Below are 22,083 nucleotides of genomic sequence, written 5' to 3' on the forward strand. Positions count from 1 at the left end.
TCATGTTCCCAGGTCAGAGGGTTCCATCATCAAGCCTCAGTCATTTTCCCAGGCCAGAGGGTTCCACAGTAAAACCTCAGTCATGTTCCCAGGCAACAGGGTTCCAAAATCAAACCTCAGTCATGTTCCCACACCACAGGGTTCCAGAATCAAACCTCACTCATGTTCCCAGGCCACAGGCTTCCAGAATCAAACCTCAGTAATGTTCCCAGGCCACAGGGTTCCAGAATCAAACCTCAGTCATGTTCCCAGGCCACAGGGTTCAAGAATCAAACCTCAGTCATGTTCCCAGGCCACAGGTTTCCAGAATCAAACCTCAGTCATGTTTCCAGGCCTCAGGGTTCCACAATCAAACCTCAGTCATGTTCCCAGGCCACAGGGTTCCACCATCAAACCTCAGTCATGTTCCCAGGCCAAAGGGTTCGAGAATCAAACCTGAGTCATTTTCCTAGGCCACAGAGTTCCAGAATCAAGCCTCAGTCATTTTCCCAGGCCATGGGATTCCACAATCAAACCTCAGTCATGTTCCCAGGCCAGAGGACTCCAGAATCAAACCTCAGTCATATTCCCAGGCCACAGGGTTCCAGAATAAAGCCTCAGTCATGTTGCCTGGCCACAGGGTTCCACAATCAAACCTCAGTCATGTTCCTAGGACACAGGGTTCCAGAATCAAACCTCAGTCATGTTCCCAGGCCACAGGGTTCCAGAATCTAATCTCAGTCATGTTCCCAGGCCACAGGGTTCCACCATCAAACCTCAGTCATGTTCCCAGGCCACAGGGTTCCACAATCAAATAGATGTCATATTCCCAGGCCACAGGGTTCCAGAACCAAACCAAGGTCATGTTCCCAGGCCACAAGGTTCCAGAATCAAACCTCAGACATGTTCCCAGGTAACAGGGTTCCAGAATCAAACCTCAGACATGTTCCCACGCCACAAGTTTCCAAAATTAAACTTCACTCATATTCCCAGGCCACAGGGTTCCAGAATCAAACCTATGTCATGTTCCCAGGATACAGCGTTCCACAATAAAACCTCAGTCATGATCCCAGGCCACAGGGTTCCACAATCAAACCTCAGTCATGATCCCAGGCCACAGTGTTCCACAATCAAATTGATGTCATGTTCCCAAGCCACAGGGTTCCACAATCAAACCTCAGTCATGTTCCCATGCCAGAGGGTTCCATAATCAAACCGATGTCATGTCCCCAGGCCACAGGGTTCGAGAATCAAATCGATATCATGTTCCCAGCGCACAGGGTTCCACAACCAAACCAATGTCATATTCCCAGGCCACAGGGGTCCAGAATCAAACCTCAAGTCATGTTCCCAGGCCAGACGGCTCCAGAATCAAACCTCAGTCTTGTTCCTAGGCCACAGGGTTCCAGAATCAAACCTCACTCATGTTCCCAGGCCACAGGGTTCCAGAATCAAACCTCAGTCATGATCCCAGGTCACAGGGTTCCACAATCAAACCTCAGTCATGTTCTCAGGCCACAGGGTTCCACAATCAAACCTCAGTCATTTTCCCAGGCCACAGGGTCCCACAACCAAACCGATGTCATATTCCCAGGCCACTGGGTTCCAGAATCAAAGCTCAGTCATGTTCCCAGGCCACAGGGTTGCACAATCAAACCTCAGTCATATTCCCAGGCCACAGGCGTCCAGAATCAAAACTCAGTCATATTCGAAGGACACAGGGTTCCACAATCAAACCTCAGTCATGATCCCAGGTCACAGGGTTCCACAATCAAACCTCAGTCATGTTCCCTGGCCACAGGGTTCCACAATCAAACCTCAGTCATGTTGCCAGGACACAGGTTTCCACAATCAAACCTCACTCATGTTCCCAGGCCAGAGGGTTCCACAATGAAACCTCAGTCATGGTCCTAGGCCACAGGGTTCCAGTATCAAACCTCACTGATATTCCCATGCAACAGGGTTTCACAATCAAACCTTAGTCATGTTCACAGGCCAGAGGGTTCCACAAACAAACATCAGTCATGTACCCAGGCCACAGGGTTCAGGAAAGAAACCTCAGCCATGTGCCCAGGCCACAGGGTTCCAGAATCAAACTTCGGTCATGTTCCCAGGACACAGGGTTCCACAATCAAACCTCAGTCATGTTCCCAGGCCACAGGGGTCCAGAATCAAACCTCGGTCATTTTCACAGGCCAGAGGGTTCCACAATCAAAACTCAGTCATGTTCCCAGGCCAGAGGCTCCAGAATCAAACCTCAGTCATATTCCCAGGCCACAGGGTTCAACAATCAAACCTCAGTCATGGTCCCAGGCCACAGGGTTCCACAATCAAACCTCAGTCATGATCCCAGGACACAGGGTTCCACAATCAAACCTCAGTGATGATCCCAGGACACAGGGTTTCACCATCAAACCTCAGTCATATTCCCAGGCCACAGGGTCCACAGTCAAACCTCAGTCATGATCCCAGGCAACAGGGTTCCACAATCAAACCTCAGTCATGATCCCAGGCAACAGGGTTCCACAATCAAACCTCAGTCATGTTCCTTGGCCACAGGGTTCCACAATCAAACCTCAGTCATGTTCCCCGGCCACAGGGTTCCACAATCAAACCTAAGTCATGTTCCCAGGACACAGGCTTCGACAATCAAAACTCAGTCATGTTCCCAGGACAGAGGGTTCCAAAATCAAACCTCAGTCATGTTCCTAGGCCACAGGGTTCCAGTATCAAACCTCACTCATATTCCCATGCAAAAGGGTTTCACAATCAAACCTTAGTCATATTCCCAGGCCAGAGGGTTCCACAAACAAACTTCAGTCATGTACCCAGGCCACAGGGTTCAGGAAGGAAACCTCAGCCATGTTCCCAGGCCACAGGGTTCCAGAATCAATCCTCAGTCATGTTCCCAGGCCACAGGGTTCCACAATCAAACCTCAGTCATGTTCCCAGGACACAGGTTTTCACAATCAAACCTCAGTCATGATCCCAGGCCACAGGGTTCCACAATCAAACCTCAGTCATGTTCCCAGGCCAGAGGGTTCCACAATCAAACCTCAGTCATGTTCCTAGGCCACAGGGTTCCAGTATCAAACCTCACTCATATTCCCATGCAACAGGGTTTCACAATCAAACCTTAGTCATGTTCCCAGGCTAGAGGGTTCCACAAACAAACTTCAGTCATGTACCCAGGCCACAGGGTTCAGGAAAGAAACCTCAGCCATGTTCCCAGGCCACTGGGTTCCAGAATCAAACCTCGGTCATGTTCCCAGGCCACAGGGGTCCAGAATCAAACCTTAGTCATTTTCACAGTCCAGAGGGTTCCACAATCAAACCTCATTCATGTTCACAGGCCAGAGGCTCCAGAATCAAACCTCAGTCATATTCCCAGGCCACAGGGTTCCACAATCAAACCTCAGTCATGATCCCAGGCAACAGGGTTGCACAATCAAACCTCAGTCATGTTCCCAGGCCACAGGGTTACACAATCAAACCTCAGTCATGATCCCAGGCCACAGGGTTTCACAATCAAACCTCAGTCATGTTCCCAGGCCACAGGGTTACACAATCAAACCTCAGTCATGATCCCAGGCCACAGGGTTTCACAATCAAACCTCAGTCATGTTCCCAGGCCACAGGGTTCCAGAATAAAGCCTCAGTCATGTTGCCTGGCCACAGGGTTCCACAATCAAACCTCAGTCATGTTCCTAGGAAACAGGGTTCCAGAATCAAACCTCAGTAATGTTCCCAGGCCACAAGTTTCCAGAATCAAATCTCAGTCATGTTCCCAGGCCACAGGGTTCCACCATCAAACCTCAGTCATGTTCCCAAGCCACAGGGTTCCACAATCAAATTGATGTCATATTCCCAGGCCGCAGGGTTCCGGAATCAAACCGATGTCATGTTCCCAGGCCACAAGTTTCGAGAATCAAACCTCAGACATGTTCCCAGGTAACAGGGTACCAGAATCAAACGTCAGTCATGTTCCCAGGCCACAGGGTTCCAGAAACAAACCTCAGTCATTTTCCCAGCGCAGAGGGTTCCGCAATCAAACCTCAGTCATGTTCCCATGCCAGAGGGTTCTACAATCAAACCGATGTCATGTTCCCAGGCCACAGGGTTCGAGAATCAAATCGATGTCATGTTCCCAGGGCACAGGGTTCCACAACCAATCCGATGTCATATTCCCAGGCCACAGGGTTCCACAATCAAGGCTCAGTCATGTTCCCAGGAAACAGGGTTCCAGAGTCAAACCTCAGTCATGATCCCAGGCCAGAGGGTTTCACAATCAAACCTCAGTCATGTTCCCAGGCCACAAGGTTCCAGAATCTAACCTCAGACATGTTCCCAGGCCACAGGGTTCCACAATCAAACCTCAGTCATGTTCCCAGGCCACAGGGTTCCAGAATCAAACCACAGTCATGTTCCCAGGCCACAGGGTTCCAGAGTCAAACCTCAGTCATGTTCCCAGGCCACAGGGTTCCAGAGGGAAACCTGGTCATGTTCCCAGGCCAGAGGCTTCCAGAATCAAACCTCGGTACTGTTCCCAGGACCTGAGGTAGCAGCCAGATTGGGACCATGATGTCGTGGAGTCACCCTGGGATCCTTTGTCCCCTCCTCCCCACCATCTGATGATCTTCTAGGGTGCAGGCTGGGGTGCCCTGGCAGCTCCTCCCCGGCAGTGCTGGCCTCTTGACCGGATGCTGCCCTGCAACCACTTCCGCGATCCAGCCAAGCTCCCTCTGCCATCTGCCAGCTCAGCTGAGTCCCCCCCTGGGCTGGCAGGGCGCAGTGCTCAGCCCTGGCCACCTGAGATTCTTAACTCCACCGTGGTCCCCCTGGCCTCAGCCTGGACGATGTTGAAATAGGACAGCAGGGAATCCCCTGGTGGTTCACTGGTTAAGACTCTGCACTTCCACTGCAGGGGACATGGGTGTGATCCCTGATCGGGGAACTAAGATCCCGCATGCCGTGAGGCACAGCCAAAAAAAAAAAAAAAAGAAAGAAAGAAATAGGACAGCACCTCCCCACAGAGTCCTGCACAGACCACAGGAGCCCTCAGAGTGCGCTCTGCTTTTTTCCTTATCCCGCATCACGGCAGATCCAGGGGCTGTCTCTCTAGTCTAACATGTAACACACACATTACCTAGTGCCCCCATCCCTGCACTGAAGGTTCAGTTGTTCTTTTCCAAACTCCTATTGTCTACCTTGCTGAGAGGTGTGCAGCAAACGATGAACTAGAAGATGGGAAGCTGCCTGGTGCTAGACCCCTTCATTCACTGGAAAGGAAAGAAGGGGTCGACAGGGAGAGCAGAAGCCGGGTGGCAGGGGGGCGCTGGACCAGGAGGAGAGCCAGCTGCAGACACGGTGCGGTGGAGACAGGGGATGTTACGGAAACTGAATACCGTATTATCCATTTGTCTGTCTTCCAGCTTTCAGGCCCTCAGTTTCCTAACCTGGAAAATGAAAGGCAGGAGTGGACGGCCAGGGCTCTGCCAGGCTGAAAGTACTTCTAAGTACACTGGAGTCTTGTCCCATTTTACAGGGAAAGCTTTGCTGCTGCATGAATCACATTTGCCTGCAGCTCAGTCAGTCAGGAGAAAAAGGCGGAAAGGAAGTGAGTGAACCAGGATCAGCAAGGGGCGGGGGGCGCGTGCAAACACCCCCTGTCCTGGCAGACTGAGGGGGCCGAGTGGTCTTCTCGGAGGGAGGGGTCTGGGTCTGGGCCCAGGGGCTGAGACCCAGGCAGTCCTCACGAGTGAAAAGAAAGAAAGTCAGACAGAAAATGAAATGCATCCTGGGGAACAATTGCTGGGACTCAAAAATTTGAACACAGCCTTAAGATGGGAATAGAGCAGTAAAGAATGGAAGGAACTTTCAGGAGGTTAGTATCTTACATTTGAAGGCCAAGTCAGGTTGAGTTGGATGAGATGGAAAGGATGGAGAGGTGGATGGACAGACAGGATGTAAAGATGCTGAGTTGGTGGAAATCACAGCTACAATGTGGAATTCTATTCCTCCCCTGTTGTGGAAGGGCATGGTTTTAACAAAGGGGGGGCCCTTTATATATGTGGTCATGTGTTAGATCTCACCCTCTGGATTCAAATGACTGATGACAAAGAAGCAGGGAGGACCCTGTGTCTCTAAGTCTTACCTATGCATGCCTGGCATTAGTGAAGTGCTCAATGCATATCATTTGAAGGACAAATTCTCATTCTCAATGCAATATTTAGTATGTTCCTTTGTACAAAGGATGCCTAATTCAATTAATGTTTAATTGAATTCATTATCAGTATCTCCTACTTTGTCTTTACATTATTAGAGTATCAGCTTTCCTTCTCAAATCCCTTCGTAAGCCAATTAATTAAAATCTTTTTTTTTCTTGGTCAGACATTTTCTTAGTATTTCTACACACTAGATAACTTAGGTACACTTCTGTATTATCTCAGGAAAGTTACTTCAATTGTGTGTTTTTCTCATGGGGAAGGTCCAGCTTATAGAAGCAAAAGATACTTCAATTTTAAAAAATCGTTTTAAAAAAAAACAAAGCCCAAATTTAAAAGTTAGGGCAAAAAAAAAAGAAGAAGAAGCAAAAGGACATTGACCAAGAATATGTACAATTGGAATGTCATATTGAATCTTTAGTTTTTCTGTTTCTTCCAATGACTAAAGAAGAGAAAATTAGATAAAAATGCATTAGGAAAATACTTGCAGATTATATGTCTGATAAGGGTCATATCCAGAATGTATAAAGAACTCTTACAATCTAATATAAAAAGGCAAATAACCCAATTTAAAAATAGGTAAAGGCTTTGGATAGACAGTTCTCCAAAGAAGATTTACAAATAGCCAATAAACACATAAGACACTCAGCATCATTAGTCATTAGGGAAATGCATATCAAAACCATAATGCGACACCACTTTGCACCCATTAGGATGGCTATAATAAAAAAGGCAGACAATAACAAGTGTTGGTGAGAATGTAGATGAACTGGAGCCCTCATACATTGCTGGTGGGAATATAAAATGGTGCAGCCACTGAGGAAAACAGTTCTGCAAAAAGTTAAACATAAAGTTACCATGTGATCCAGCAATTCCACGCCTAGATATATACCAAAGAGAATGGAAAACATATGTCCATACAAAACTTACACACAAATACTCACAGCAGCATTCTAATAGCCAAAATGTGGAAACAAATTTCCATCAACTGATGGCTGGATAAATAAAATGTGGCATATTCATACAATGGAATAGTATTTGTCTATAAAAAGGAATGAAGTACTGATACATGTTACAACATAATGAACCCAGAAAACATTGTGCTAAGTGAAAGAAAGTAGTCACAAAAGCCACATAATATACACCAATGTTCATAGCAGCACTATTTACAATAGCCAAGACATGGAAGTAACTTGTGTCCATCAACAGATGAATGGATAAAGAAGATGTGGCACATATACACAATGGAACATCACTCAGCCATAAAAAAAGGAATGAAATATTGCCATTTGCAGCAACATGGACAGATCTAGAGATTATCATACTAAGTGAAGTCAGACAGAGAAAGACAAATATTATATGACATCACTTACATGTGGAATCCAAAAAAATAATACAACTTATTTACAAAACAGAAACAGACTCACAGACGTAGAAAACAAACTTCTGGTTACCAAAAAGGAAAGGGAAGGGGAGGGATAAATTAGGAGTATGGGATTAACAGATACACACCACTACACATAAAATAGGTAAACAACAAGGATTTACTGTATAGCACAGGGAACTATATTCAGTATCTTATAATAACCTATAATGGAAAAGAACCTGAAGATGTACACCTGCAACTAACACAATGTTGTAAATCAGCTATAGTTAAGTTTAAAAAGCCACATATTATATAATTCCATTTATATGAAATGTCCAGAATAGGCAAATCCACGGAGACAGAAGATAAATTGGTGACTGCCAGAGGCTAGGGGCCTTGTAATAAAACCCTTACATCTATCTTAACTCTTAAAAGCTTTCTGGTGGGTGTATATTTATGGGACTTACAACCTCATTGTCAATTCATGTCATGTCAGCTCACAATGGAATCATGTCGAACAGGTAAGTAGAACATTTGGGAACTGGATGGCAAGAAGGAGCTGGAAGATGCAGGAAAATGGTAACATAAGGACAGAGAAACCGGAATCATCAGTGGCTTCATGAAATGGATCCCCTGGGAACCATGGGCACAAAAATTCATGGAGCTGAAACAAAATAAGGGAGAGAGAAGTGGTTGCAGGTTGCTAGGTGAGCTGGCCAGAGAAATGAGTAGAAAAAGGAAGAGAATACTCAAACATCTGCTCACTAAGCTTTCTCTCTGCAGGGTTCTCTGACTCTCTTCCCAGACAGCTCTTTTATTTTATTTTATTTTAAATTTATTTAATTTATTTATTTAATTTTGGCTGCGTTGGGTCTTCGTTGCTGCACGCGGGCTTTCTCTAGTTGTGGCGAGCAGGGGCTACTCTTTGTTGTGGTGCGCGGGCTTCTCATTGCAGTGGCTTCTCTTGTTCCAGAGCACGGGCTCTAGGCGCGCGGGCTTCAGTAGTTGTGGCATGTGGGTTCAGTAGTTGTGGCTTGCAGGCTCTATAGTGCAGGCTCAGTAGTTGTGGCACACGGGCTTAGTTGCTCCGGTGCATGTGAGATCTTCCCGGACCAGGGCGCAAACCCGTGTCCCCTACATTGGCAGGCTGATTCTTAACCATTGCACCACCAGGGAAGTCCCCAGACAGCTCTTTTAAAAGCTACTTGAGGGCTTCCCTGGTGGCACAGTGGTTAAAAATCCGTCTGCCAATGCAGGGGACATGGGTTCGAGCCCTGGTCCGGGAAGATCCCACATGCCCCGGAGCAACTAAGCCCACGTGCCACAACTACTGAAGCCCGCGTATCTAGAGCCCGTGCTCCATAACAAGAGAAGTCACTGCAATGAGAAGCCTGCGCACCGCAACAAAGAGTAGCCCCTGCTTGCCGCAACTAGAGAAAGCCCGCATGCAGCAACGAAAACCCAACACAGCCAAAAATAAATAAATTTAAAAAAAAAAAAAAAGTTACTTGAGTTAATGTTAACTTTCTGATTACAGGAACGTGTGGGCATAGGAGAAGAGGTAACATGAACCTGGACAGACAGCAATTTATTTAGAAGATTTATATGTTGCCTTCAAGGGGAATGAACAAAATTCAGAGAAGAGAAAGTGAACTCAGCGTCTTTATCTGATTAGGGCTGGGCCCTGTTCTTTGAAATAAATGCTCATCATGTCCCAGGTGGGCGTGAGATACATCTTGGCTATTAGAAGGCAAGCTGCTGCAAGCACAGGCTTATTCTGTATGTTCACTTGATGGGGCTCATCTAAAGAATGATGGAAGGGTGCCCTTCATGCAGTTCTAGGGAGCAACTCGCAGAGCCTGCGTTTGGAATTAGGCTGGGCTGAGGTTTTCAGCTATCATTCAACAATATCTTTTCTTCTGACAAAAACAGTTGAAAAGATAGAGATGGCTAAGGGGCATTTAGATTTCTGGAATCTCTTTTTATTTTCAGCACAGAAAAAAAGGATTAAACTCAGTGCATACAATTTGGTTGTTTGTGCTAAGTGTTCATCCGGGACCCACGGCACATAAAGGCAGGCCAACCCTCCCACCAACACCCTCCTCCTCTTATTTATCCTGTTTCACCAAAGCAGTTTCTTCTCCTGTCAACATGCCTATAAAATGCAGGGCCTGCTCATAGGCTAGGGCAGGAATCTATGCTCAAGCACATTCCCCGAAACTGTATGTGAGCAACACCTTTTGATGTGTGATTCTTCAGCGCTGAATTGCCTCTGTAATAGGCACCCCGTGTGGGTCACCATTCTGAAAGGCTCCCATTCTTGGTCTTATATGCCCACAGGCCTTCAATCTAGTCATGGTCTGGCACCTCCCCTTCAGAAACTAGATACCTTTGAAAACTAGAATCTTAGCATCTCCTCTGATGCCAAATCACAGAGGCCTGGTCAATCAGAGCTCTGAGCACTGTTCGGGCAGGGATGCTTTCGGCCTGGGACAGGAAACGGGCTGTGACCCATGGCAATGGCCACGACCACCTGTTGTTAAAAGGCTTTTGGGGAAAAGGAAAAAAGCGTCTTCAGATCTTCCTTTCTTGATAATCAACTCTGTCTTTCTAGAAACCGAGCATCTGTCCAAACTATCAAATGAAAACATTTTTTCATTTTAGGAAAAGCCTCTGGATTCCATTTATTTCCAGATCTTCAACATGAAAGATGAGGTTGTGCCAGCAGAATGTGGTTCATTCTGGTCCTGAGGGCTTGCTTTGCTTTGGCTAAGAAGATGCAAAACCTAAACCCACGGCATTCAGGCCTGCGAGCTCGGTAAGGAAAGACGTTTCAATGGAAGAGAAATTTCTCAAGTGGGCTTTCTTTGTCAAGTCAGTTTTCAGTGAATCTCTATACAACTGGGCCCCCGGTCTGAGCATAAATTCACTGAGTCCCAGGAGCGTCTGTACATGCTGATGTGTTGAAGGGCGAGGAAATGGGAAAGAAGAGGTTGCTGATTGCTGGTGAATCTTGCAATCTGGAATCTTATTCTCAACTTGTCATCTTCACCTGAGCTAGGAAACAGATTCACATCCCTAATTCATCTAACGAATTAAATGAAGAAATCACAGCACAAAGGGGTAAACAGAATAACTGAATAAAACAAACTATAAACAAACTAACAATAATTAGGCAAGACATGTTTGTAGGTTCTGGTTTGGATGGATGTAATGAACGACGAGGTGGAAAAGCCACTTCCCTTCCTACAATTCTCACACTGTCATCTTGACTTTGTTTTATAAATGATGTGAGTCATCCGGGGGCTGGACCGCGGTTCTCAGCAGGCCTTCACTGGAAACCCAAGAAATGCATATCAGACCCACCCCACGTCCTAACTAACCTAAAGCAGTGTCAGAACTCACCTCGGAGCTCCTTCAAACTGTGAAGCCTTGTCCCCCCAAGTGGTTCTCATCTTTGGGCTGGGGGAGGGGCAAGGCTGTCCAGATCATTATGGTATGTCACCCTCACTCTGTCTCCATGGAATTGAAAGTCACTCCACTACTCTAATTTGTGAGAGTTTGCTCTTTATAGCCTCCCTGTAGCAATCTAGACGCTGTTCTCACTTACTGTGTCTTCTCCACTCTCGGACTACCTTGACTCCAGCTAACCATGAAGCCAGAAGGCCCACAGATTTCCCCTTCCCTCTCCAGCACAAAGCGAGGTGCTGAATAGGTAAGATACTCCAGAAACTTTCCTTGGTTACTCTGTCCTTTTTCAGTACTGACAGTCATTGTCTACTTATCATCCTGTCTGATTCATTTTCCAAATTTTCTCCTCCAGGAAGAAGGACAGGGTAATAGCACCTAATTCAATATCTCCTGAGATGGGAGTCAAGATGACTGTGCCCCCCAAAAATGGACAAGTAGATCAACAGAACAGAATCGAGAGCCCAGAAATAAACCCACACACCTATGGTCAATTAACCTTCCACAAAGAAGGCAAGAATAACAATGGAGGAAAGACAGTCTCTTCAACAAATGATGTTGGGAAAAGCTGGACAGCTACACATAAATCAATGGAGTTAGAACACACGCACACACCATACACAAAAATAAACTTAAAATGGTTTAAGGACCTAAATATAAGACATGACACCATAAAACTCCTAGAAGAGAACATAGGTAAAGCATTCTCAGACATAAATCATAGGAATATTTTCTTAGATCAGTCTCCAAAGGCAAAAGAAATAAAAGCAAACATAAACAAATGGGACGTAATCAAACTTAAAAGCTTTTGTACAGCAAAGGAAACAATCAACAAAACAAAAAGACAACCTATGGACTGGGAGAAAATATTTGCAAATGATGTGACTGACAAGGGGTTAATATCCAAAATATACAAACAGCTCATACAACTCAATATCAAAAGAACAAACAACCCAATCAAAAAATGGGCAGAAGGGCTTCCCTGGTGGCGCAGTGGTTGAGAATCTGCCTGCCAGCGCAGGGGACACGGGTTCGAACCCTGGTCTGGGAAGATCCCACATGCCGTGGAGCAACTAGGCCCGTGAGCCACAACTACTGAGCCTGCGCGTCTGGAGCCTGTGCTCCGCAACAAGAGAGGCCGCGATAGTGAGAGGCCCGCGCACCGCGATGAAGAGTAGCCCCCGCTTGCCGCAACTGGAGAAATCCCTCGCACAGAAACGAAGACCCAACACAGCCGTAAATAAATAAATAAATAAATAAATCTTTAAAAAAAAAAAAAAATGGGCAGAAGACCTAAATAGACATTTCTCCAAAGAAGACATACATATGGCCAACAGGTACATGGAAAGATGCTCAACGTCGCTAATTACTAGAGAAATGCAAATCAAAACTGCAATGAGGTATCGCCTCACACTGGTCAGAATGGCCATCATCAAAATGTCTACAAGGAATAAATGCTGGAGAGGGTATGGAGAAAAGGGAACCTTCCTACACTGTTGGTGGGAATGTAAATTGGTGCAGCCACTATGGAGAACAGTATGGATGTTCCTTAAAAAACTAAAAATAGAACTATCATATGATCCAGCAATCCCACTCCTGGGCACATATCCAGAAAAGATGAAAATTCTAACTCGAAAAGATACATGCACCCTAATGTTCACAGCAGCTCTATTTACAATAGCCAAGACATGGAAGCAACCTAAATATCCATCAACAGATGAATGGATAAAGAAGATGTGGTACATATATATATACCACTGAATACTACTCAGCCATAAGAAAGGGTGAAATAATGCCATTTGCAACGACATGGATGGACTTTGAGGGCATTATGCTGAGATAAATCAGACAAAGACAAATACTGCATGATATCCCTTATATGTGGAATCTAAAAAAGCCAAACTCATAGAAACAGAGATTTAATGGTGGTTACCAGGGCCTGGGGGTTCGGGAGCTGGGGAGATGTTGGTCAAAATGCACAAACTTGCAGTTAGAAGACGAATAAGTCCTGGAGATCTAATGCACAACATAGTGATTATATTCAACAGTACTGTGTTGCAGGGACTTCCCTGGTGGTCCAGTGGTAAAGAATCTGCCTTCCAATGCAGAGGACGTGGGTTGGATCCCTGGTCAAGGAACTAAGATCCCACATGCTGCTGGGCAACTAAGCCTGCATGCCACAGCTATTGAGCTCACATGCCTCAACTAGAGAAGAGAAAACCCGCACACCACAACTACAGAGAAACCCGGGCGCAGCAGCTAAGATCCCGTGTGCCGCAACTAAGACCCAACGCAGCCAAAAAAAATAAAATTAAAATAAAATTTTAAAAAACAACCAAAAAAAACCCCAACAAAAAAACCCCCAATACTGTATTATAAACTTCAAAGTTGCTAAAAGACTAGATCTTAAACGTTCTCACCACAAAAAAGAAATGATAATTATGTGATGTGACAGAGATGTTAGCTAAGACTTCAGGGATAACCATATTGCAATACATACATGTATCAAATTAACACCATGTACAACGTTATACATCAATTATATCTCAATTTTTTAAAAAAGCATTTCTTAGCTGTATGCCAGACACATACATCAGTTTAGATTACAAGTTTTCAGGTTAAACCTCTCCACTTAATAAAACTAGGGTATAAATCACAGGCTAAGTCAATCAGCAAAGGATTAGTCACTATTATTTATTCTGAGAGGGAGGCAGGTGTCCTCCAGGCAGGGCCTCCTAGGCCATATTCAGGATTTTGCTATTTTTCCTAATGAAGGAGTTTAAGCAGGGGAATCCCAGGGTCTTATATGGGTTTTGAAATATTACTTCAGATACTGGATTGAGGATGAAATCAAGGTGAGAGAGAGTGAACTGGGGAGACCAGCTGGGGGCAACTGTAGTGTATGTTCTCAGAATAGATAATAGTTGAATATGTGAAACCACACACACACATCTATCTATCTATCTATCATCTATCATCATCCATCTCTCTCTCTCTCTCTCTATCTTGTCCACCCAGCTGTTTATTAAACACATACACATTATATATACAATTGTCCTGTACACCCAACGGAGCTCTAAAGTACAGAGGGCCAGCTCAGCCTGCCCTTGCAGTGGAATCAGACTTACCTTCGCTCCTGTTTGTTGGCTGGCTTCCTTCTCAAGCTATGTCCTGTCAGTGGAGGCCGAGCTCACCAGACTGCCCCAGTCCAGACTCTGCAGGAACCAGGGCTAACCCTGATGGATGCAGAGGCAGGCCTGCAGCTGAGATGCCCAGTGGACCCTGCAGGAAACGGCTGGGAAGGCACCTCTTGCCTCCTCTCAGAGCATTAGTGGCCACGCTGCTTCCTCTCTGTGCGACCTTGGTTTATGGTTCAGGCTCTGAGGGCTCCTCAGACGAACATGGCCCCCCAGGCCTCCAGGAGTCTCAGGATGCATCGTGTAGACAGGCCTGGTCCTGGCTTTGTCTTCCCGCTTAGGGAAAATCCGCCTCCACCCCAATGCACAGACAGGCAGAGGGACATGAGCACACAACATGCACCAGATCTGATGGTAAAAATGCTGCTGCAAGTTTGCAGTTCACAAGAACACCTGCTTCACAGAACGGAGGCGATTCTCATGCTTGCCAAAGGTCAAAGGATCAGGTGTCCTTGATTTACCGTCATCATCGTGAGAAGTGGGTGCTTTTCTGGATCTCCCTGCTCTGTGGGAATCTCTGCAGGCCGGGATCAGGCAGGACGGCAGCTTCCTGCAGCCTTGCAGGCGGCCCCTTGAACTTCACGCAGGTGCTTGTCAGGGAAGTTCTTAGCCACGGACCTTTCCACCTGATGCTTCTTTAGGCTCCCGTGGCCCGAGGAGCATTGTTCAACTCAGGGCTCTGCTCTTTGCCAGCCTTTGACTTGTTAAGTCTCTGTGCTCAACACTACCAAGATTCTGGAGGCAAAACCTACAGTGCCCTGGCGGGACAACAAGCCTCATTGTCTGATAATCCCTGCTTCGAGGCGTGATGCTTACTAAGGCCACAGTTAATTTGGTAGATATTTATTTACATTATATTTTAAGACTTCAGAAGCTGGCACAGTGCGCGGGAGTAGAGTTTCACATGAGGGCTTAGACAGAGGGGTACCAGTGGATGGCGGCTCATCCCTCCTCCTCCAGGCCAGAGTTACAAGGGTCTGGGATACTGATGCCCTTGGCCCTGGGGGGTGGGGTGGGGCTGGGTGGTCCCCTCCGGCCGTGAGCTGCCTCACCCAGGTACCCTGGTGTGCTGCACGGAGGTCTGCAACTCCAAGCACGACCTGCTGTGAAGAGGGTCCGCACACATGGCCCCAGGCCGTGGAGGCAAGCGTGCCCAGCTCTCATGGATCTAAATCTCCCACCCCGGCCCCCCGAGAGGGCCTCTCTAAGCTGGATTTCTCATGGCCCCAAGCTCCTGCTGATGGCTGCCTGGGACCTTCCAGTAGACAATTCCCTCCACAACCTGAGTGCTGCGGTACATGCTCTGCTCTGTGTTCTGTGCCCACCTCCAGGGACAGGTGTGCTCTGGGGTCTGCGATCAACGTGCCCTGCACAATGGCTGCTTTTAGGCTGCCTGAATGAGGAACACCTCAGACGTCTAGAAAGGTATCTGGGAATATACTTCTAGCAACAGCAAGCTTGACTGGCCAAGAACAAGGAGACTATTCCATGAAAAAAGGAGGCACTCCTTTTCCTGGCTTCCTGCCATCCCCGATAGGGCACTGGGTCAGCTGAACTGCCTCCACCCGGATGGATGGATCTCCCATCAGCTCCCAGGGGTAAGCGACAGGGTCTTACCCAGGCTGCATTTCATGGCGCATTGTTGCTTTGATTATTACCACTTCCCCTCCTCAAAGAACTGACACATTTGTTTGCTTAATATGTTTTTCATATTTTGCATAAAGAGTCATAGCATTTTGGAGCTGGGGGTGTCTTATCCCAGTTCTTAAAGCATCACTACATTACAGGTGAAGGGACTTGCCCAAGGCCCCCCGCTGCCTCTGCTACTCCTGCAGGGGTGCCCTCTCACATGCGTCCCGCCCCCTGCCCTCCCCAAGCTCGGCGCAGACACGGCAGTGGCAGGATTGGACCTCAAGCTCCACATTTTGATTTCGGACAAAGGTGTTGGATACAGTACTCCATTTTTGCCCAACAGTCCTTCCTTTTAGAGAGTTTTTGAGAAAGTGATTTAAGAGACTCTGGGTCTTTATTGCACACACCTCACTGGGGCAGGTAGAAATTAATTTGAAAAACAGTAAGTAGATTCTACGTACGCTGCATGTGCCTTGGAGACAAACCACTGGCTCTTCCTTCACTCCCCTCCCCTCCCCCACCCCTGCCTTTGCCGTAACAAAGAGAGCTGCCATTTACCCACCCGGTGCTGTGCAAGACGCTGCAAATCTTTCCAACTCTCCCCATCACCCTAGGAGGTAGAAACTGCTATTCCCGTTTTACAGATGAGGAAACTGAGGCTCCCAAAGGTTCAATAACTTGCGCCAAATCACACAGCTTGGTGAGTGGTAGAATTCTATTGATCTGATTCCACAGCTATATATACTCTTTCCACGTGAAAATACATTTCTACAACATACATTGCCAATGTATCTGGAACACATTGGCTCTAGGTTTTTAATTGTTTGAAATGACTTGTATTCTAAACCAAGATCAGCTTCATATTTAAGTTTTGTATCTTCTGGAGATGTGTCTTAGGAGCCTAAGATATAACTGTGAAAAACCATTTGGGGCTTCCCTGGTGGCGCAGTGGTTGAGAATCTGCCTGCCAATGCAGGGGACATGGCTTCGAGCCCTGGTCTGGGAAGATCCCACATGCCGCGGAGCAACTGGGCCCGTGAGCCACAACTACTGAGCCTGCGCGTCTGGAGCCTGTGCTCCGCAACAAGAGAGGCCGCGACAGTGAGAGGCCCGCGCACCATGATGAAGAGTGGCCCCTGCTTGCCGCAACTAGAGGAAGCCCTCGCACAGAAACGAAGACCCAACACATCCAAAATATAAATTAAAAAAAAAAAAAAAAAAAAGAGTTCTAGGCCTCATACTTTAAAAAACAAACAAACAAACAAAAAAAACCATTTGGAAATCACATTAAGAGGTTAAGATCACTGCCATCATCAGAATAAAGTCATGATTTCAATAATTTTTTTCAAAGCAAAAAAGAACCTTCAAAACTACCTAGTCCACCACTTAATTTCATAGATGAGGAAAGCAATGTGGAGAACCCAGTGACTTGGCCACAGTCTCGGAGCTGGTGAGACCCAGAGCCAGGCCCAGAACCTGCCCCCTGGCCAAGTGGCAAAGACATTGCTTTGCATCTCAGGGCCCCGTTAAAGCCACAGCCTCCCTGCCTTGTGCAGAGGACCTGGATGGGGGAGGCCGGGCCCTTGCCTACCTGCAGAACTCTCCTTCGGATTCCGGCAGCAGGAGGGAGGCCGTGGGGTTCTTCATCAGATCAGCCACCAGGAGGTCCTTGGGTGTCACATAGAAGAAAGGAACCCCCGTGCTGTTGTTGAAGGGGCCGTCACTGACCGGCAGGCAGTTCCCAAACGGCAGTCCTGGGATCTAACAAACACCAAAAAAGGCCTTTTCAATGCAAGGTTGTGGATTGACTTGAGCTGGGAGCTTAGTCTGTGTCTCTGACCAGGAAATATAGCATTGGGGGCGCGAAGGCAGCATGGCGTCACCGTGGTTTTGACAGGTCATGAATCAAAGCGAAGTGGTTCCCAACCTGCCCACTTCACCCAGTGATGGCTCCAGAATGTCTATAGAGGAGCTTAGCAGTGGCATCTGTAGAGGAGGGGTGGTTAGGGGATTATTCTTGAAGCTGCAGGTACATAGCAAACACACTCTATTAAACTGAAAGTTATTTGGGGGAAAGGCAATGAAAATCATGGAAGGGTGGAGGGTCACAAAAACCTTTCTCACAAGCTAGCCCTTGGGAGCCCCACTGCCTTCACCACCTCCCCCATATTTTTGGCAACTTTGGGGATAGAATCTAAGTCTTAACCTAACATCTTACCTGGTCTTTGGACTCCAGGAACTTTCTGTTATTGTTTCCTTTAGGGTCACACCACTCTCTCACTTATTAGTCACATTTTTAAATTGTAATCAATAATATTTTAATAGTATAACTCAGCAACTTACGGGAATTTGCTTTCTTACCCTTCTAGCTTCAAGGAAGACACATAAACATGCTAAACCAATTTTTTGCTCACGATCATCCAGTAGAGCAGATGAAATTCTCAGACATGTACACAAATATTTCTTAGGTTTTTTCCCAAGCCCTGCTGGGTCCAGCATCATGACCTTTACCCTTCACAGAGCGTTCCTCATTGTTACTTAGCTCAGAACTCAGGGGCTGTCTTTGTCTTTGAAGTGTTGCATGACAACAGTGTGTAGAATTGTGATAGGGGTGGCTTTAATCTTTTAAGAAAACCCAATGTTAAGAAATCCTACAAAATGCTAATATGTCATTCCCAGATCCTGTTTTTCAGCTGGTCACTCACAAACCGAGTAGAGTCATGCTTTGCACACATGCCAGGCACGTAGTAAATGTTCTCTGAATTTATTGCATTTGGAGTATACGTCAATACTGGAAAAGGGAACTACAAACAAAGCTAAGAAAAGGGATGTTGAAAGTCATAATACCTTGACTACATTGGCACTAGAGGTTTAACTGCTTGAAGTGATCTGTGTTTTAAACCAAGATCAGCTTCATATTTAAGCTTCATATCTTCTGAAGGTATGTCTTAGGAGCATAAGATATAGCTGTGAAGAACTATTAGGAAGCTGTGAAAGAGCTTAAGATCATTTCTCATCAAAATAAAGTTGTCATTTAGATATTTTTTTTTTCAGAGCAAAAAAGGACCTTCAAAACTACCTAGTCCACCACTTAATTTCATAGATGAGGAAAGCAAAGTGGAGAACCCATTGACTTGGCCACAGTCTCAGAGCTGGTGAGACCCAGAGCTGGGCCCAGAACCTTCCCCCTGGCCAATGACTTACACACTCCATAAAACAGTATTTTTTTTTTTTTTTTGCATGAAGTAAATAGGAGTTCAAATTACTGCCCTGTAATAAAACCCTTACAGCTACCTTAACAGCCCTAAAAGCTTTCTGGAGGGTGTACACGTATGGATGTTACATCCTCATCATGTATCCACGGCATTTCCACTTCACGTAGAATCATGTCTAACAGGTGAGTAAAACATCTGTGAAACGAACGATGAAAGCTGCAGCTGAGGACAGCGCTGTCACTCCAACATTTACACGCTTCGCACAATAAATCTCCTTTCCAGAACAGTTCTCGAATTCCATTTTTTAAAATGCAAGTTTCCACCAAAGCCCCGGTCCCCACTTGGGTTCGGGGTCAGCAGGTGATAGGGCAGCTCTGGTCTATGGGCGGGCAGGGGCTGGACGCGCTACTCGGTGATGCCAAAGGTGTCTCTGGCTTCTTTTGTCCAGGTCTCTGGTCAGGCGCTGGTTATTTGCACGCCTCTTTGGCCATTTCAAGACTGCGCTTCTCGCTTCTCGACTGCGCTTCGGTCCCCGTCCACCTGGCAGGAAGCCTGCTTGTCGTCCCCTCCCCCAGCACCACCCCCCACTTCTGCCTTTGCCAGGGTGCCAGGGTAACCGAAGCACAATCTGGCTGCATTAATTACACGCTGTCCACGCCGATCCAGCCCCCAGCGCACGTCTGCTAGACCTGGATCCGAGCGCGGGAGTGGCCCCAGGCTCTCCCTGTCCCCTGCACGCCGCTCCCGCCGGGTGGCTTACCTTCTCGTGGGCAGACACGGTGGCCAGACAGCCCCAGGCGCTGGCGTGGGCCAGGAAGCGGGCGGTGTCCGGGCGCAGCCTCGCGCCGTCCTCGCGCCGGTAGGAGAACATCCCGGGCGGCGCGGGGGGCGGCCTGGCGCGGGCGGTGCCCTCCGGGGGCGGCAGGTGAGCGTCCTCCTCGTGCGCCGAGGCCGGGAAGCTCCGCTGCCAGATGCTGCCCGAGTCTTCCAGCAGCGCGGGCAGCGCCTCCTCGGTGGAGGCGCTGTCTAGCTCCTCGTCCACCTCGTTGGTGACGGCCCAGGACACGGAGCTCACGAGCACGTAGCCCGCGGCCCGGGACAGCAGGGCGCTGCAGCACAGTAGCCAGGACAGGCGGGGCCCGGGCTGCCGGCCGCGGCGCCCGGACATCTTGCGGGGCGCGTCCGGCCCCGGGGACCGCGAGCAGCGCCCCCCGACGGCGGACGCGGAGAGGGACCCGCTGCCCCCCGCCGCAGGCGCCCGGGGGCGTGGGGCCCGAGGCCGCCCTCGCAGCCGTACGCCGCGTGGGGAGGTGGGGCTCCGCACGCGCTGCAGACGCGGTGCGCAGTCCTCCCTGCGCGCTGGGGCCGGGGTTCCGCTTCCTTCCCGCTGGATGGCACGGGTTCTGCAGCCAGACAGGGGGGCGTTCAAATTCCGGCTCAGCGCACTCCTCCACTCACCAGCTGTGTGGCCTTGCCGAGTCACGTAGTAGGCTCTCTGTGCCCGGTTCCTTCATTAGGAAACGCAGAAAACAGTATTTACATCATGGGAGTGAGGGATGGGAGGATGGAACGGGTTAATATTTGGAGAGGCTTAGAACAGTGTGTGGTGCGGAGTAAGCGTTATGTGCTGTGAAACAGACACAAGGTAGGGATGGTTATCATTTTATGGAAGAGGAAGGCGAGCGAATGAGGAAGATCAACACCAAGTCCGTCTGAAGCCAAAGCCCATCCTCTTGCTCCGTAAGGACCGTGACCACCTTACACTTCGCTGTGACAGGAGGGCATTGCTTCCAGTTAATCTAAAAGCAGAATCAAATTACTCACTACGCATACACTGAAATAAAGTGGAGTCAGCAGTACCCAGGGAGAATGTGGCCGGGACGGTGTGGCAGAGGATTGTATGAAATGTACCACCCTTAAACACATTCTCTTATTGATGGGAAGTTGGCTTGTTTCCAATAATAAAGTTTTATGAACAGTCTTGTATTCTGATGTGTTGGTATCTTTTATGCTCTGTCTCACTTCTCTGGGCTCCTCTGTTTTCTCCTGTTGTCGCTGTGGTAACGAACTAGTGGTGGTACAGACAGCAGCAGGTTACCTCACCAATCTGCATGTCCCTTGCTTTCTGACTCAGGGCCTCTGTGCCAACTGCCACGTGGGACATAGGTAGGGTTCCACTGAGCAATGTGAAAACCCACGAGTGCAGAACATTAATCCCCCCATTGCCACGACCTTTGGCGAATGGGTACAAAAGCCAGAGGATAAATACCCCCCACTTCCAAGTCACAAGTGAATGATTCTGAAGGCCACTCTCCACAATTTCATGTGTTAACTTGACTGGGCTAAGGGATGCCCAGATAGCTGGTAAAACGTTATTTCTGGGCGTGTCTGTGTTTCTGGGAGAGATTAGCATTTGCATCAGATTGAGTAAAGATCACCCTCACCAGTGCAGTGGGCGTCATCCAATCCAATGAAGGCCTGAATGGGACAGAAAGGCAGAGCAAGGACCAGTTTGCTCTCTGCCTATGTGGGACATCCTTGTTCTGCTGCCCTTGGACATCGACACTCCTGGTTCTGGAGCCTTTGGACTCAGGCTGGGACTCACTGCATTGGTCCCCCTGGTTCTCAGGCCTTCTAGATGTCAGGTTTGAGAGCCCTCACCAGAAACTGGATCAGCTGGAACCTTGATCTTGGACTCACCAGCCTCTAGAATTATGAGAAAATAAATTTCTGCTGTTTAAGCCACCAGATCTGTAGTTTATTGTTATGGCAGCCCAAGCAGATGAATACAATAAACCTACTGAAATTAGCTTATCCATTATCCTAATGATGGTTATTAGTATTGTTTTCAGGTGTATCTGTTAGGAATAAAATTGCTATAAATATCTTTCTACAAGTCTTTTTGTGAATGTATGTTTTCTTTCCTTTGGGTAAATACCTAGGAATAAAATCATTGGGTCATAGCGTAGGTATATGTTTAATTTTATGCAGAACTTCCTGTC

The 22,083-nt window shown here is 47.6% G+C and overlaps 1 protein-coding gene across 2 annotated transcripts in view; it reads right to left on the bottom strand.

Annotated features, from left to right (window-relative positions):
- CREG2 (cellular repressor of E1A stimulated genes 2) overlaps nucleotides 1-20,285 on the bottom strand; it is a 49,018-nt gene extending 28,733 nt beyond the window's left edge. For both annotated transcript variants that reach the window (XM_068564611.1, XM_068564612.1), the window contains exons 1-2: nucleotides 19,842-20,285; nucleotides 17,458-17,627 (exon numbers count right to left, since the gene is read on the bottom strand). In XM_068564611.1, coding sequence (XP_068420712.1) covers nucleotides 17,458-17,627; nucleotides 19,842-20,249 — 578 coding nt within the window. In that variant the 5' untranslated portion in view covers nucleotides 20,250-20,285. The remainder of the gene's footprint in view (nucleotides 1-17,457; nucleotides 17,628-19,841) is intronic.
- Between the last annotated feature and the right edge of the window lie 1,798 nt (nucleotides 20,286-22,083).

Source organism: Eschrichtius robustus, chromosome 15 (assembly GCF_028021215.1).
Source record: "Eschrichtius robustus isolate mEscRob2 chromosome 15, mEscRob2.pri, whole genome shotgun sequence".
Taxonomy (NCBI): Eukaryota; Metazoa; Chordata; class Mammalia; order Artiodactyla; family Eschrichtiidae; genus Eschrichtius; species Eschrichtius robustus.